At 46.4% G+C, this 18088-nt stretch overlaps 1 protein-coding gene across 3 annotated transcripts in view; it reads right to left on the minus strand.

Moving 5' to 3' along the window:
- Positions 1–18088, minus strand: part of QQT1 (P-loop containing nucleoside triphosphate hydrolases superfamily protein) — a 46343-nt gene that overhangs the window by 17059 nt on the left and 11196 nt on the right. For all 3 annotated transcript variants that reach the window (XM_086787625.1, XM_086787617.1, XM_086787633.1), the window contains 2 exons: positions 9777–9880; positions 9539–9695 (listed from right to left, as the gene is read on the minus strand). In XM_086787625.1, coding sequence (XP_086643751.1) covers positions 9539–9695; positions 9777–9880 — 261 coding nt within the window. The remainder of the gene's footprint in view (positions 1–9538; positions 9696–9776; positions 9881–18088) is intronic.

Consider the following 18088-nt stretch of genomic DNA (forward strand, 5'->3'; position numbering starts at 1 on the left):
GCATGGCAGCATGGGGCTTTCTCCCGGTCTCAGGACAGTCTTAGTTTCTCTCGGTCAGATCGCCGGGGCAGGGAGGGACTAATCTATCACGGATTGATCGCTTTTATGTGGGCGACTGGTTAGGGGAGCGAGGGGGCTCCGTCGGCATTCTCGCTGGCACCTCATTTTCAGATCATGCGCCAGTTATATTGACATTGGAGGAGGGGACACGGGAGCCCAGCTTGCAGTTGAGGATCCCAGAGAGGGTACTTGCAGATCCCAGTCTTGCTGAGGACATTGAGAGGATCTGGCATGATAGTCAGTGCTCTGACCAGGATGCAGCGGGCCAGTGTGCCCAGGGACTCATTGATCTTAGCTCTTTTCTACACGCTGCAGCTTTGACACGACTGGGAGAGATTCGCGAGCGGGAGCAACGGCTGAGACGCAGCCTTGCTTCGCTACAGCGCCTTCAGGAGCAGCAGCCTGCAGGTGAGTGGGTGGCGTCCCAGCTGAGCCAGGCACGTCAGGAGGTTAGAGAGGTAGAGGAGCAGAGACATGAGTTTTACTATCGTCGTCAGGCCTCTCAGTGGATGCAGCTTGGTGATAGAGTGACTGGGGAGTTTTTTGAGATCACTGGACCCCGTCATGCGAGAGCAGGAGTCCGCCAGCTTAGTAGACCGGATGGATCGGTAGCTACTGAGCTCGGGGAGATCAGAGCCATTGCCACTGCATTTTATAGTGACCTGCTTTCAGCGAAGCCAGCCACTGAGGATCGAGATGTTTGCAGACAGACTGTGTGGGCCCATGTGCAGAGGAGGGTCACAAACCATATGCGTACAGTTCTAGGTGCGCCTCTGTCAGAGATTGAGCTTGCCGAGGCCTTGAGGGTCCTGCCGCGACATAGTTGCCCAGGGGAGGACGGACTGACGCCGGCCTTTTTTATGCGCTATTGGGACCTTTTGGGGCCAAGCCTCCGCAGGGGCTTTCAGCATGTTTTGGACACTGGGGTGATGCCGCAGAGCTTTTCAGAGGGCTTGATCTATCTTATCCCCAAGGGGGAGGGAGTATCAGATGACATTCGGCATTGGAGGCCTATTACGATCCTCAATACTGTCTACAAGGTCTTAGCAAAGGCCTTGAGTTTGAGGATCCAGCCCTTCCTAGGGGAGTTGATTCATGCTACTCAGACAGGATTTGTCAAGGAGCGCAGTATCCTTGACAACATCTTTACTTTCTGGGAGGCGACGGCCCGAGCTAGATTTCTTGGCGAGAACTTGGTCGTGATGCTTCTCGATTTTGAGAAGGCATACGATAGAGTTGATTGGGGATTCTTAGAGGGCACTATGCTTCGCCTGGGCTTTGAGCCAGAATGGATCAGAGGGGTGGCAGCTCTGTATTCCACAGCTCGCAGCCAGGTGCTGATTGCAGGAGGACGGGGGCCGAGTTTTGAGCTGACCAGATCAGTCCGTCAGGGGTGTCCTCTCGCCCCTTTCCTTTTTCTCTTCTTTGCGGAGGCTATGAGTATGTATTTGACGGCAGAGGAGGTTGGTTGAGAGGACTTCAGCTCCCAGTCCGGGGGGAGGATTTGCTTGATGCTGAGTTTGCAGACGACACGGACTTATTTTTGCATGGCCAAGAGGCCAATCTTATTCGGGCTGAGCAGTCGCTCCAGGTTTTTAGTGCAGCTTCGGGAGCATTGATCAATTGGTGCAACACAGTGGCCTTTTGGATCAGTAGTGCTCCCACTCCGGCATGGAGCCTGGACCTCGGTTTTAGATGGATTCCTCCAGGCACAGCAATGTGGTATTTGGGATGCCAGATTGGCCTCGATTTGTCACCAGAGCAGCAGATTGCCCCGCTTCTTCTGAGCATTCGGAAGAAGCTATTGTATTGGAGTACAGCTCGACTATCCTTGGCTGGGAGGGTGGTGGTGGCAAATCAGGTGCTGTTAGCGACCATGTGGTACATTACGTCTTGCTGGATTTTCTCGAGCTCTTGCATCAGCCAGGTACAGAGGCTGATCAGGAACTTTCTGTGGTCTGGGCGGGACGGTCAGCCAGCTCGGGCAAAGGTTGCATGGGCAGTTATTACACTTCCGCTGGCTCAGGGCGGTTTGGGCATTATAGATCCAGTCGATCAGAGCAGAGCCTTATTGGGGAAGCTTATTGTTCGGGGGTTGCTTCCAGGCGCTGAGCCGTGGAAAGAGCTCCTCTTGCAGCGACTGCAGGCTCGGGCGCCCCCTGCAGGGGGTACTTGGGCACCAGAGATTCGCTGGATCTTCATAGAGATGAGGAGGACACGCCTCAGTAGAGGATGGGAGGACAGATTTGCTTTGAGTATCCTGAGAGCTTGGGAGCTGCTGAGACCAGACCGGGGCTCTCTCAGCGGCCTCCTTCTTGTGTTGAGGAGCGGGCCAGGCAGCCGCTCATCTGGAGCCCAGCGGTTCGCACGGAGCAAGGTCATATGCTGGGTTCTCGGCCTCGTCTAGCCTGGGGACCTTTAGCAGCAGGCCCAGCTCGTAGTTTTGGAGACTGGCAGGCTTTCTGCAGTCTACCAGAGGAGATCCAGGTGGAGAGGCTGAGTCACTTCAGAGGGGGGTTGATTATGAGGGATGATATACAGGAGGCTCTCACAGAGGAGTGGTTCACGCCTCTCGAGCCAGTGGCCCCACGGTGGATGGGAGCCTTTACACAGTTGGAGATCCTGATTGCTGTCAGAGCTAGCACTGAGGATGGCAGATGCCTCTACTATGAGATTCAGGATGAGGGTAGACTCCAGAGAGTGGAGGTGGAGTCGCCTTTGGTTGCAGAGTGCACCTTTCAGAGGATTCGAGTAGTGGCTGCCGCTTCTCGGAAGTGGCATATTGACCCCGACCCTGCTGATGTGCTCCCGGATTGGCGCATATGGGCATATGCAGCGCGCCCCTTGGCCCGGCTACAGTGGGACCTCGGGGAGTACGAGTGGCATGATCCTTATGCATCCCTTGAGGCCACAGAGATCACCTTTTTCCAGTATACTGTTCGGCTGGGACGGCATATTTTGACGGCGAGGAGGACGGTTTCTCCAGCGGCGGCAGCGGGGCATTGGCGATTGCAGGGACTCTCACAGGAGTTCCTGGAGGATTTCTGGGCTCGGCTCTGGGCTAGTCGGCAGGCCCGCAGGATCTCGGCTTTTCAGTGGCTGGTCGCCCACAGGGGCTCAGCAGTTGGCACCTGGCTTGTTTACAGCGGTCTTCCGGCGGCCTGCGTTCGATGCGGCCACCCTATGGAGACACAGAGACATTACCTTTGGGACTGCCCTCAGGCACAGCAGATTTGGCTGCGGATGCTGCGTATTCTGGCCCCCCTCTCTCCAGAGGGTATGTTTACGTGGGGTGCCGCTGCTTGGTCGACTTCGTCAGGGCCTGCTATGGGCTATGAGATGGAGCAGGGCAGTCAGGCCATCAGATTTATTAGGGGCCAGCCTCGCCTGGTTCCGGCACCGGATTTCTCGTCCGCCAGCTGGACACAGGAGAGGGATTTACGATGGGAGCTCCTCAGCAGCCTCACCATCTGGTTCACCTGGAGGGCCCGTTGTTTCACGGCCTTTGAGGGGAGACTGGAGCCACCAGCAGAGACTGTACGGGGGATTTGGCAGGAGTTGATCCACACCCTGCGAGGACAGTATGACCGCATCCGGGGCGACTCGGACGAGGCGATCTTGCGGCGCCAGGCTTTTCACACCACCTGGCGCAGCGGCCCCTTCTACACCTTACACACGGGATCCCCCCGTTGGCATTACAGGCCACCTGTTTGGCTATTCCCCCCCCCCCCCCCCTATTGTATGATTTAGCCCCTCAGTCCTTAGTACTGATGCTTGTATTTTGCAGCACCTAGGGAGAGTCTCCCGGGCTGCCTTGCTGTATTCACTGCTCTTTTTTTCTTATGAGCAGGAGAGATCTTTTGTAGCCCTACGGGCGTTTTTATATAACTAATGAAAGGATCTTTTCTCGGAGGGGAAAAAAAAAAAATTTGGCCAATACCTTCACATTTTATGTATATGATTGTTTCCATCCAACGTTTCATTGTCCACCTACTTGGTGTTGAACCGTTTTGTTCCAAAATAAATCGTTTTAGCATTTTTTCGTTTCGATAGTGAAACGTTTAGCGGTGACCTTGACTGGGCTTGGGATTCTCTCTCTCTCTCTCTCTCAGCCCACAACTTATGTGTATGCTTGCTTCTCCACAAGACCATATGTACCCTATGCAAGACTGTAAGCACGCAGCCTACACTCACGTAGAGTAGGCATGTGTGTGGAGGATCAGGAAGGTGCACAAGAGAGCAAAGGGTGCCAACATATGAAGCAGCAGCTCAGATTAGGCCGGCCAAGAGAGGGAGAAGATGATATGGAGGTTGGGTCAGAAAGACAACACACAGCCAGCGGCAAAGGAACAGCACGCAGCCGGCTAGTAGAGAAAAAACGCACCAGATATTATTATCTAGACAAGCACAGAAACAGCAAGAAAACGCGTGGATGGTTTTTTTTTAACAAACGTTTTTTTTCAAGTATGCACAAGTTTTTTTTTTTAACGTACCCTGTTTTTTTTTTATACAAAGGATGCGCAAATCGTTTTTTTAATGAGCACAGTTTTTGTTTTTGTTTTTTTTAAAAGCAAGCACTGTTTTTTAAATATAAAAAAAGTGTGCAGGTCGTTTTTTTAAAGAACACGATTCGCTGTTTTTTTTTTCAGTGGGACGGTCGTTTTTTAATCAAAAGCATGTGTGCTGTTTTTGGGAAAAAGCAGGGTGGCTGTTTTTTAAAGGCATATCAACAGAGTTTTTTCTCAAAAGCAAGAAAGATTTAGCAACTCAACCTATATATATATAAAGCAAGTTTGTTCTTTCTCTCTATCATCACGCATAGCAAGAGAGCAACCAACACAGACCCGGTCAAGAGAGCATACTACCTTCTTTGGGTGATAGCAGACGCTCTACACTCTCTGGACGATATGTCAAATCATGAGGATGACCATCTTGTTGAAGAAAGCCATGCACTAGAAGGGGCAAATGACTTAGAGCAAGAGGCCAACACATTTTGACCGCCTGTTAACCAATATTAGGGCACAGATCCAAGCCTTGAGGGAGACGGTATCTCTCCTTCAGAAGGTGGTGGTTGGTACTATCCAAACATCAGTGTTAGCAACACCTCTTGCCCTAGATGCCTTTGCGGGGGAAGGAGGAGGAGCGGACTCTCCTGGATGGAATGTTCACATTGAGTTTCATTCTTTTCGGGATGCTTGAAAGATCTAGATGGTTTGAGGTCTCCTTTAGGGGAAGGCCTTGACTTGAAGGTGGGAGCTGCAAAACAAACCTAGCACTTGGGAAAATTTCGAGAGACAATTAAAGAAGCGGACTCACGAGGCGGTTGACTCCTGGCTGAATCGATGGAATGTTCACTTTGAGCTTCATGCTTTTCCAGATGCTCCAGATGGAGCGAGGTCACCTTAAGGGGAAGGCCTAGACTTGGAGCTGCAAATCAAACCTAGTACTTGGGCAGATTTCGAGAGAGAGTTTCAAGAAGAGTTCCTCCAGGCAAAGGATGAGTTTGACATAGTGGCCAAGTTTATAGACTTCGACACAGAAAAGCGAGAAACGTCACGAAATGGAAGTTTTAGGAGAGGAAACATCGAAATGTCAAAAGGAGTAAAGGAAACGCATTTCGTGTTCAAAAATGTTTCGTAACATTGGAAACGATGGCTAGGACTCTTTCGAAACGTTTTTGTCATGTTTCGACGCTTGTTTAATTTAGTAGAGACGTGCGTCGTTTTGCATGGCCATGGGTGCCGTTTTTGCTACCAAAAATTAACATAGGTGTTTTACACATTTGTTATAAGGCTAAGGTGGCCACTCAAGCACACACATAAAGAGCCTGGGAAATGCGTAAGATCCCACCACGTGCCATACGCGTACGCCCGTCGGCGGCTCCTACCACCAGCCATACGCGTACTTTGAAGGCCTTGCATGCCCACCCTGAGCTCCATCCTCTCGCTGCCAAGTTGTCACACTATCATGAAGGCTTCACAACTATGGTTGGTACTCAAGCTTCAGCTTCAGGCTTCAAAACGTTATTTAAACAACCCCTTCTCTTGCCATTACACGATGCACACAAACCTAGAAATTTTATCTTAGTCTCTCTTGTAGTTTTAGACTCCAAGTGGCAAAGATAATTTTTCTCTCTTATAGTCTCTTTGTCTCTCTTTCTCTCTTTTAGTTACAATGAGCCAATTGTACCTTGTATGTTCCCCCCTCTCTCTCTCTCTCTCTCTCTCTCTCATTTGATCAAGTTTCGACTCTCAACTAGAAGATTAAACCTTGGAAAATGAATCTTGAAGCAATGGAGGCTCAAATCCTCGAAAGCCAAAGGGAGAAGGAGATGACACAAGCTGGTTATTGGTGGCAACAAGTGGACATTTTGACCAAGTATGATAGTAAAAAAGGGGGTGCCGAGAGATTTAAATGCCAGTATTGTGGACTTGAGAGGTGTAGGGTTCTGACCGAGTAAAATCCTGGTCTCGGTGGATATGGCATCGGAAAGTATAAGCAGATCGCCTCAGCTGAAGCGGCAAAGATGAAGCGTAATTATCAAATGTACCCTGTTCCACGAAGTCAAAGAGAGACTCAAGCTATATCCGCAACTCTAGCAAATGCAACAAGTGGACCTCCTCCCACTAAGGGTCATGGACCATAGTAACAAAAACCTCGAAACCTCTCCAGTACGACAGTTTCGCCCAAATTTCAGGTTTTGTTTTTTCCCCCCCCTTTATTTTTATGGGAGTTTTAATTTTTGTTTTCCTTCCATATCCTTCTCATTACCTTCCTTCCCTCTTCTTCTCTTGCCTCCCTCCTTCCCTTTTCTATCTTCTGCTACTTCCTTCATTCTCTTCTTCTCCCTTGCTCTTTTTCTCTTCTCCTCCTCTCTCCTTTCCCCTTTTTCTTCCTGCAATGTCTTAACTCTTTCCCAATTTCTACCTTCTCTTCTTCAATTTCGTAAGAGTCTTTGATTGAACCACTTGTGGCATCTAATCAAGCAAAATTGCCATAATGCCTCACCAAAATAAGGATGGTTGCCCGAGATGAGTGAGAACAGATCATTTTTTCATCATTACACTATTTTTACATGGCTACTATAAGTTCTTTTAAGTATTTATACTTTATGAAATTATTGATTTTTCAAAACCTCACGGTTTCTTAGCCAAGGGACGAAACCTTTCGAAACAAAACCCCAAAAACCTCGAAACGTTTCTTGTGACTATGTCGTGGACACAACCAAAGCTCAGGGAGTCGAGGGAGTGCAACCGCCATGTTTGGAGCATCTTTTGCCACCATTGATGGTACTAGGTCTCTAGCATTAACGATGCCTTAATTCCTGTGAAAGAAAAATGGAACATTTATTGGGTATCTTTGATGGGAGATGGCTGGAGTGATGATATACGCAGCCACTCTTTGGAGGGTGTCCTTGCATCATGCCGGGGCAAGGCTTTGTACATAAAGTCCACAGAATGTAGTGTGCGCCAAAAAAAGCACCTATTCTTTGTGAAATGTTGAGTGAAGCACTGGAGTATGTGGGGCCAAATAATGTTGTACAATTTGTATATAATTTGGAAAGTACTAACAAAGTTACAGGGGCATTATTAGAGAAGAGATATCCACATGTGACATGGAGTCCATGCATGGCACAATGTTTAAACAACTTGGTAAAGGACATTGGGAAGTTGCCTTGGGTCAAAAGCTCGATTGATATAGGCAAGGAATCATGATTCAACAACAAGGAGTTAAAGCTTCATTATATATTTTGGCTCATACGGTGGTGGTACCACACATATATAGGCAGAGGGGATGTCACCATCTCGCCTTTTTACCAGCTTCGATCAATGTTTTGGGGGAAGCCCACACACAAAAATGGAACCAAGGTGAGAACGGGGATTTTCCACAGAAGAAGGGGTTAAGCTGAAGGATTCCTGGCAGTAGGCCTAAAAGATGGTCACAAAGCATAAGTATCATGGGATTTCAATCATTTATGCGACTTATAATGTTTATGAGTCAATGTGTTCATACATCATTAAAGTTTGGCCGGAGATCTTATTGTTTGGGCATGGATTCATGGACAAAGGAGGGCGCCTATGGTTGAGGGTCAAACCTGGCAAACACAACTTGGGAATGAAGTTAGAGGAAGGTAAAAGCAACAAGCTGGCTGACAGCAGTGAGTATGTTCTCTCTTGTTCGGCTGGGTGCTACAGAGATACTGGCCGTACTGCTGCTGTGAAGTTCTCTCCCTATTGGTCGACAGCAGGCTATTTTTCTCTATTCTGTCTGCATTCAAGACAGGCCGTACAACTGAGAGTTCTTTCCCTTGACTGGTTGCTCCAATGTTGGACATAGCAGCGAGTTATTCAGTTGTTCTCTCGGGGAAGTTTCGGGGCCGTTTTTGCAGGACTGATTTGTCTTGACTTTGAGAAGAGAGCTTTGTCAGAATCTCAAGTGAGCTTTATGGAAAGCTACCAAGGACACGTGAGAAAAATCCGGTGCAGATTGCATCCTCGTCTTGGATTCTTTGTAAAAAGCTTCTACGTAATAAAGTACCTACGGGGGGCCGGCCGTTTCGGCTAACAAAATCACAAAGGTCAACCTTCAAAATAGGCAGCACTCTACAACCTATCTCTAAAAATAATTCGTATGGGAAGGGATATATAGTTGCCTTCATCAATCTTGTGCTTCAGAAGCACCCTTGTTTATCACGAGATTTACTCTTACCCACCTTGAGATATTCCGATACATCTAAGCTGATTGAATCCTTCCAATTAGCATCACATGAAATGGAACAACAAACTTCATAATTATCTTATTACAAAGTTTAACTAGTTCACTTAAATCATGGATGGAACAACAAAATCACCTGCTCTGGACACTATCTAGACAAAAGAGAACCTGTAATAATAGTGACCGAGATAAAGGAATCTACGAGTGAGGATGCAGCTGAATGATGTCATTAAGCTTGTTTTATCAATCCAAGAACCCTAGCTAAGTATCAGCCTGTTAATCCCTAATCTTAGGCCCCTAACCCCACCGGATTAGTCCCTAATCCATAGATTAGTGTCTAGGTACATAACAGTTATTGTAGAGTGACCTGTCACCTAGAGTCTGTATAAGCTAGACGTATGCTCACTCAGTAATCAGGGGTTACCCCATGTTGTTCAAAAAAAGAAGAGCAAGGAAAGAAAATGTTTGAGCACGTCCACCTCCTTCAAACATCATCTTAAACTACCTCTCTACTCACACTACACAATACAGTACAGGTTAGGTGTGTCCTAGATGTATGTTGTCTTGAAGATTTGCTTTTCACCATGTGCCTGAAGTATGTGTCTGTTCAGAAAGGTGTTCTGCAATTTTAACTCCTCAATTATCGTACACATTGCCACATTATGCAAGAGAGGTAATGGGCTAACAATTAATATTATGTTCACATGACAAACAAAAACTAGACCTGTTATCTGTAACCATTGGCACACAGTGGATTACAAACCTAGCTTGCCATAGCTTGCCAAGCAATCAATCTTTGATAAGACATTGATGTGCGGAAGCTCCAAATGCAACATAGTTGATAAAGAGAGCAAGAGAGCACTGAGGTACTTTCCCGGATCGCAGCAAAGGTGAGCATCAACTAAGTGCACGGCAGCTAGCTGCACAAAAACAAATATCCATCAGATAGTTCTAAAAAATCAAATAGATTTGCCATCCTGCCCATCTAAAAGTATCATTACTCGATAGTCCCATTTGTTGGTCATCTCAGAGATGATATTCTTGGTATTGGAATGCAGAGTAAAAAGCTCCACCTGCCCAGGAAAATCAAATAGTATGTAGTGATCTGCATCAAAAAATAAGTGGCACCTGTTAGTTTCACTCTCCATTTCCATCTTCCACCTCTCTCCATTTTTGGCCAATCAGAATTACATGCACTCCTCCAAAAGACTTCATTGATGGTGGCCAACCTTGCTGCCATTTATGTGCCATAAAGCTATCCCCTATTCCAGCCTCCATCTCTACCTTGGAAGTTAAACCGAAAAATCTGCTCCCACATGATCCGTGTTCCGAGTCAGAAAAAGTACTTCCAAACTCGTCAGTGAAGTTCAGTGTGGAGAGGCTGCTTAAGATTTTGAAGCAGGATAACTTTCCTCCACTCCACTAGTTGTGTCGCAAAAAAATATGCCCTTTGTTTTCTCCCACTCTTATTTATTTGGAATAAATATTAGGTTGAAAGAGTATGCTGAGAGTATGATGGACAGTTGTTCCTTGAGGCTGATGTCATCTTGCTATGTTTCTTGAGATTTTATTAATAAATAAAACTATTTCTCTCGAATAAAAAAGTTCAGAGAAATATGCTCTTGGTAGGACCCCCCAAACAACCCTTCCATTCTTTTTCATATCATTTCCTCCAACTACTTTGGTTAAATCCCCCTGCCTTTACCCCTCTCCTCGTGCATGCACAACCTCCCTTCCCCTTCCTTGCTGCCCTTCTCCCTTGAGCAGTAGCACTACCTGTTACATGCACACATATTGCGCGAGGGTGCTGCGTGGCCATTCTAGCCGATCAATACACTTTTAGAGATGGGCACTCTCAATACTGCTAGCCCTTGTCCAAGGACATGTCACCAAGCACCATCTAGGTCTAGGGTCCAGTCAATGTCAGAGTCTTATGTGCAAGTCCTGCACATTCAGATGTAACCCACTTTCTAGTTGTAATGATGTACAGGTGTCCTAGGCATTTATTAGACCTCTGGTTTGGCGCTTGGAATACTAGTCAAGTCAATTAGAAGGTCTAATGTGTTTGTACCTTGGTTGAACACAATGCTAATCAATACACTTAAATACACTAAGATTTGATGGACACTTGCTCAAATACAAGAAGTAAATTTCTGAATTGACAAGAGACACACAATGAACCGGAACGGCCGACCCCTCCCTCAAATAAAGTATATTGATCTTGAGAGAATCAAGTACATAGTGTCATGGGCATTTCTGACCAGATTTCCATACCAATGCACATGAATACAATATTGCAAACAAGTGGTTGTCGATGTAGACTTGCAATCCACACTACCCTCTCAAGTGCCCATGTTCCCTACCATCTGCTCTCTATTGTTCCACCAACATGTTGGGGTAAAGGCATTATGCCCACCCTTATAGTGTGTACAAGCCCATAAGTTATAGTACATAGTACACTTAGTACTTTTAATGTACTAAGTGCACTATGTGTACTAGTGCAATATACATGTGTGATAGGAGAGTCACACACTCATTCCCATGAGTTGACTTATCCCCACAACTCTCTCTCTCTCTCTCTCTCCCTTGTTTCTCTGTGTATGTCTCCCACATGAATAACTCTAACCCTAATTCTCCCATCCATTCACAACACATGGTAGCAACACTGCAAGAGAGCATGTAGGACAAGAGAACACTACATAGGGTATGTGATCTTGTAATCCGGTTCCTCCCTCCTGCTACTTGCTCCCATATTTAGCATAAAAGCTTACCAATAGCAAGTAGAGTCGATGACAACAGAAGTCTTCGCGATGGAAGTCCTTGGAGTGTTGAGATCTTCGATTTGTCGCATTTCTTCGCGACAAAAGTCTTCAAGAGGATGAAGGGAACCTTGGGAAAGCTTCCCCTATGGTTCAACTTGAGAAAGGAGGGCTGAAATTAGGGTTTTCAGCAAAAAGACCAGAAATTACAGCAATAAAGAGAGCTGTTTGAGAGTCTGTAGGAGAGTGATTAGCATCCAGAATCACTCTTGGAAGCTTGAGAAACACCTTAGCAAGCTTGGAAATGGAGTTGGGAAAGAGAAAGTGCAGAAAATGCAGCCCAACAGCCCTCATGAAGGAGGCGCCCATCTCTAGAGAGAGGAGGAGGAGTGAGGTGGTGAGTTTTCCAGTGTAGGTGGCACGCAGGTGCTTTGTGGAGTAAGCTAGAGTGGACACATGGCTGGTTACTCCCTTTGTACAAAGGGGATAAGGTCTGGGCGGTGGACATTGGGTTATGTCCACCTCGGGACATCAGTGTGTGTGAACACCGGGTTGGTCATAATTTATAAGTGAGTTTTGGTCGCCCAAAACTTAATGAAGTATACTCACTTATAAATTAATGCTAACTCCTAAGGCTAGATTTATGACCAATACTTACCACCTGTCACATGCCACATAACCATGTCAGCAGACAGTTTCACACGCACGGTTCGCGGGCGGGCGTCCCCTTACCCGGAACTACACATTGGTCAAGCAAGCATAAAAATAGCATGCAATTTCAATTGCAAGCAAGCACATAAAGAACTATGCAATGCAGCATTGGTATGGACAATCCCCGTTCATGAGACTAAACAAAAATAGACGTGCTCCAGGCAAGAACACGAGGTACCAGACCCAATGGAACACCAATCCACCAAGCATTTCCGGGCATGTACACAGAGGCACGAGTCCCAACGGAAAGCCAAGTCCACAGTATCACATGAGTGGCATCAATTCCCGGCATATACAACTGCCATGGACACCAGTCCAATGTACATACATGATAAGAAAGCACGGGTGGACCAATTGGGTGGCCAAATGGTGACATCCCCCCGGCTTCTAAACAGTTATCCGCAGCTGAAAAGCATCCAAATATGTCTGAAGCAGATGCGGGCAATCTCTGAAGAACTCTTCATCTACCCATTTAGCATCAATGGGAAGATAGTTCTTAAACTTCACAAGGTAACGCCTGACAACTTTGCCTGCAACAAGCTTGCGTTCCTTGTGATACACAATCTGCTCTGGCTGCAAGATCTCCTCAAGCTCATCCACTTGTGGTGGATCCTCAATGACCGTTTCACTGGGCTCCGGTCCTACCTACTTGCGAAGGAGACTCACATGAAAAGCATTGTGTATGTGCCAATGACTAGGTAATGCCAATCTGAAAGCCACTTCATTGATCTTCTCGATCACTCGAAAAGGCCCATAGTGTTGGATAAATGTAATCCCAACTCCTTAGTAACAATATGTGGTGGTTAGGCTAGTGGTCAGTGGTTGGTGTGTAAAGCCTACAAATGGTTGGTGCATATGGTTCATGCAACTCATGCAACTAAAAATAGGGTATAGGAGTCTCTAAATAAGATACAAGTCGTGATCGAGTGATTATGTAAGTTTGGTTCATGCCTAATCATAATTAGTGTCATCTTGTGTTAATCTCAAAGCAATTTTCTACATATACCAGTTTTTGTCCCTCATATTCATGATGTTTTATACAAGCTTTGATTCACCTTGAGTATGTTTTGATCATTCTTCATAGTTGAATTATCATATCCAACATTTGGTATTAGAGCATGACCCAATTAGGTTTCGTTGATTAACAAAAACCCTAATTTATCTCTTAATCACCATAGCCAGTTTTTCTCTGTTTGAACCACATGCTGTAGATTGCCTTCATGCTTGCATTTGAGGAGATGATACTCCAATAATTTGATATAAGCTTCTAGCTTTGCTCCCACGCATGCCCTAAAACGAAGATCATAGGCGGATTTCATCGCTGCTGCACGAATTTCTCATCGCCATCAACGCAGCCCGTTTTCTACTAATCGAATCCATTCACCGTCGTCTCTACGAATTAGCCTAATTCCTTTTAGGTGATTCAAGGCTATCATGTGAGGATTCAGCATACCAAATCTTGAAGCATTTGGTCCACCGGAGCTGCTGTACGGAGCTGTTTTCCAGTCGCATGTTTTCTGCCTCTTTTGCTCAAACAACATGGTGATTCTTATTTTGATCTATATTGATGATATTTTTATTATTTGGGCTTAAATCATCTATATGAGCAAGTTATCAACATCAAGCATCATATTGCATCATCATGAGCTCCAAATTTCCCGACAAATTCAACGAAACTGGGTTTCATACCTAGCAAATCAAGGTGAAGGGCTACCTCATGAAGAAAAATCTGTGGAGTACGGTCAAGCCACTTTCTGATGATGAAGCAAGTATTTCTGCTGCAGTTACAAGAGCTACAACGGCTGCACTTCAAGCAAAAGATGAGCAAGCACTTGGTATTATCATTACTGCTTTAGAGGATGATTTTATTCATTATATTGATAATGTTGAGTCAGCTATGGAAGCTTGGGAATTACTAGAACTTACTTTTGGTGCAAAGGCAAAGCATTCCAAGATTAGTTTGAAGATGCAACTCTTTGATCTAACCATGGAGAGTAATGAAAATTTAACAGCTGTGATTAACAGGTTGAAGAGCTTAATGACAATTGGTTTATGTTAAGTCTCCTGTTCCTGAAGCCTCCGAACCTCCGCCGTGAGGAGGGTTCGTGAAACGTTCCTCCTGGTCCAAGACCATTGGCACAAGCTCCTCCCAAGTAATGGTGCTGAGCCTGCCACTCGTGATCAACGAGGAATAGAAAGCAGAATACTGACCAGGCAAGTGGGAAAGCAAAGTGATGGCCATATCTTCAGATGATATCTCTTTCCCAGCTTGTAGGACTTCCTGCTGAAGGGCCTGCAGCTTGTTAATGTGTTCCCGCATCGTCGAAGACTTTGCAGGGTTCATAACCCGCATCTGCACTTCCAAGGAGATCCGTTTCATGGGTGACACCCTGTTATACAAAGAAGCCAAGTGCTCCCATATGCCTCTCGCCAGCGTCATGTGCTTCACATGATTGATCACTTGTGGTGTGCAATTGAGGAAAATAAACGACCGGACCTTGGCGTTGACACGATCCCACATGTGTGCCTGTGCCTCTCGGTCCTTCCTCGTCGATAATAACTCCCCTTCCTCAGCTTCCGGCCGTGGCACCCCGATGATAATAAAATCAGCAAGGTCATATGACTCCAGAACCGACTCCATCATGACCTTCCAGATGCCGTAATTGGACCTGCCCAACTGACGATCCACTGGGAACGTGGGGAGAGTCGGAATCTTCACGTGCTTCTCAGCCATCTCTAGTAAATCTGCCATCGCGGAGAGTAACCTGAAAGGGTGGGTGGGTGGAAAAAAAAATCTGAAAACCTGCAAGTGGCTGTCCAGCACCTTTGCCCGCCTTCTAGCACCTTTGCCCGCCTTCCTCTTGCACCTTCTCTTCCCGTTCAGCCCAAAACAGTCCACCAATCAGCAGCCTAACGCTCCCCCTCTTGCTCAGAAAAACGCCCAAGATCTGTCTAGAGCCTAGGGCTCTGATACCATGTCAGAATATGCAGCGGAAATGATAAAACACCTCATAAGGGCGGGCACACCCACAACAAAGGCCCTGGTGTATAAAAATAGACAGGAGATGACTTCTAACAGAGCATCATAGCTGCATGTATAGAAACAGTAATCCCTGTCCTCAACAAAAGAAGCAGTCTCTGGAGGAGCTTTAGAGGCATCATTTACAGACATCCCAGATTCCTTTGCCTTCTCTTTGGCAATCCTCTTTCTACACTCTGTGATGTAGTGACCTAGCTTCTTACAGTAATGGCATTTGCCCTTCTTCTTGGGCTGTCCATCACCTTTCTTGGTATCCTGAGATGAACCACCATCACCTGAATTCTGATTTGAACTCTTTGGCTGAGATTTGCCTTTCCCTTTTTGACCTGTAGTAAATGCTTGTTCAGCACTTGTGTTCATATTCATATTCTTCCTGATTTGCTCTTCTTGTAGCAAGAGAGCAACAAGTTCCTGATACTTAAGGGGTTCAACAGCATTCCTCATGCTGAGGTTCAAAGAGGTATGAAAAGCCAAGTAAGATCTTGGCAAAGAGTTCAAGATGGTGGACACAAGCTGTGTCTCAAGAATAATCTCATCCACATTGATGAGTTGCTCTCTCAAATCCTGCAGCTTGTTCAAGTGGCTAGACATATCATCTCTTTCATGCATTTTCTGATTTTCCAGCTCTCTTTTCAAAAACGAGATCCGAGCCTCATTATGAGCAGCATACATCTGCTCCAAAGTCACCCATGCATTCCGTGAAGAGCCAGCTCAACGAATATGAGGTATAATAGACCTCTGTACTGACAATGCAATGAGTGACAAGGCTTGTGCATCTCTGGCATCCCATGTCTTCTGAGCATTTGTTCTTTGAACAGGCAATGGCTGACCTGGTGCCTGTACTTGTTGTCCTCGTCCACGAGCACCCTCTTGGGGAGAAGTCTCTGGAGCCAATGGACCTGGACGTGGTTCATCACCACTAACAAAATCCCAAAGACCTTTTGCCACGAGCGCATTTCTCAGCATAAAACTCCACAAGGAGTAGTTCATGCCGTCCAACTTGTCTTCCTTAGACAAACACGTGAATACATCACTCTGCTATTGATTTGCCATTATGCCAATGCACAATGTTGTACCTGTGTATCAAAAAACCCAATAGCAACAACCCTGAAAGCAACTGTACTCCACTGAATACAGCTAACCCAAATATGCCTGCACTCTCAATCCTCTGAATGTGCAAATCTGAATGTGCAACACAATGCACCACTGACTGAGTAGAGCAGCAAAAATGGCTTACACAATGCCAAAATGCCCAAAAATGCCCAAAATTACTGCACCCAAAACCTTGCAAAAAACCTGTAGAGATTTCTTTGCAAGAAAGTCTGCCTGTATTTGCCAGAAAATTTTCACAGAGAAAAATGCCCAAATTTCAAAACTTGTAGAGCTTACCACAGCTGTGATTTTTGCAGGTACAAGTTGACTGTAGGTAAACAGCAGTTCGAAGCAGGCGATGCAGGTTCTGATCTGCTGTACGGAGCAGGTACAGTCGACTGTGCTGTGCAGGTACACGTAGCAGGTACTGTACGGATACTACAGTCGACTGGTTGGCTTCAGGTCTGCGCAGCAGGTACTGGACTGCTGTACGGTGCAGGTACTGATGACTGTACAGCTACAGTACTGTACAATGACTGTACGAAGCTGGGCGAGCAGGTACACACAGCAGCAGGTTCTATACGGAGCTGGGCGAGCAGCAGACAGCAAGTTGAGGTCACCTACAAGTACTAGTCGTGAGTGTACTGATGACGCTGCTGTACGGAGCAGTGTACGGAGCAGAAGCTGTTGCTGGTCGACTGCAGGTTGTACAGTACGGAAACAGTCGGCGCCTGCTGTACGGAAACAGACGTCTGGCTGCGCAGGAGTGTACGGACAGTTGACGGCGAGGCCAGCTGGTGGTGTGGAACAGTACGGGCAAGGCAGGGCAGACCAACCTGGTGGCTCTGAACCAAATGAAGGCTTTCAGCAGTTAGGGTTAGGGTTTGGAGGTACTTCAAACAAAAACGTGAGACACAAAGAGAGAACACGACTACTCACTTGTATTCAGTTGTGATAAAGTGAAGTACAATAGCCACATAATGAAGTGACCTAAAAGATGTGTTCACATGTCCGGCCATAAAGTGTGCCAGGTGGACCAAATCACTTATAAACTATTATAAGTGAAACTAAGCTAAACTGGGGAAAAAACCTCCACTAACTGAAGTAAAAAGTGCCCCAGCAAACTACTGATGATCACTAGCACTCCTCTGGGTGCATACACAGCATAAAACCCAACACTTGTTTGGGTAACTTGTCTTCATATTTGCATTTGCATTGGATTATCTCGCTGGAAAGCCCTTGGAATCTTCTACACAGAGTGAAATACTCCCCGCCCGATTTAGGAGTTTTCTCATTTTTCCCCTCTCCATATTTTTCCCTATTTTTCCTTGGTGAGGGAGGCTGTCCTGTGCCTGTCGGCTGATCCAGATGTTGGCCGACTGGACTCTGCTACCCCCAGGCTGTCCCCTATAGCTGGCCGACTGGAGGAGAGCAGGTCGTGTGCACATCTGATGGCTGTCGGCTGTTTTTCAGCAGGCCGACCGGCCATCTGGGGCCATATAAAATGGCCCCTTGCCCCCCCCACACTTCTCATCTCGTATCCGGGATTTTCTCGTGTATATAGTAGAGTTATACACTTCTCTCTCTCTCTCTCTTCATTTCTGTGTTTTTCTGCTATGCACTTGCTCTAGGTGTTTTCAGATCTTGTCTTCATCTCCACGGCATATTCTGACATGGTATCAGAGCTCTAGGCTCTTGAAAGATCTTGGGA

Source organism: Cibotium barometz, chromosome 4 (assembly GCF_041138505.1).
Source record: "Cibotium barometz isolate CiBa-2024 chromosome 4, ASM4113850v1, whole genome shotgun sequence".
Lineage (NCBI taxonomy): Eukaryota > Viridiplantae > Streptophyta > Polypodiopsida > Cyatheales > Cibotiaceae > Cibotium > Cibotium barometz.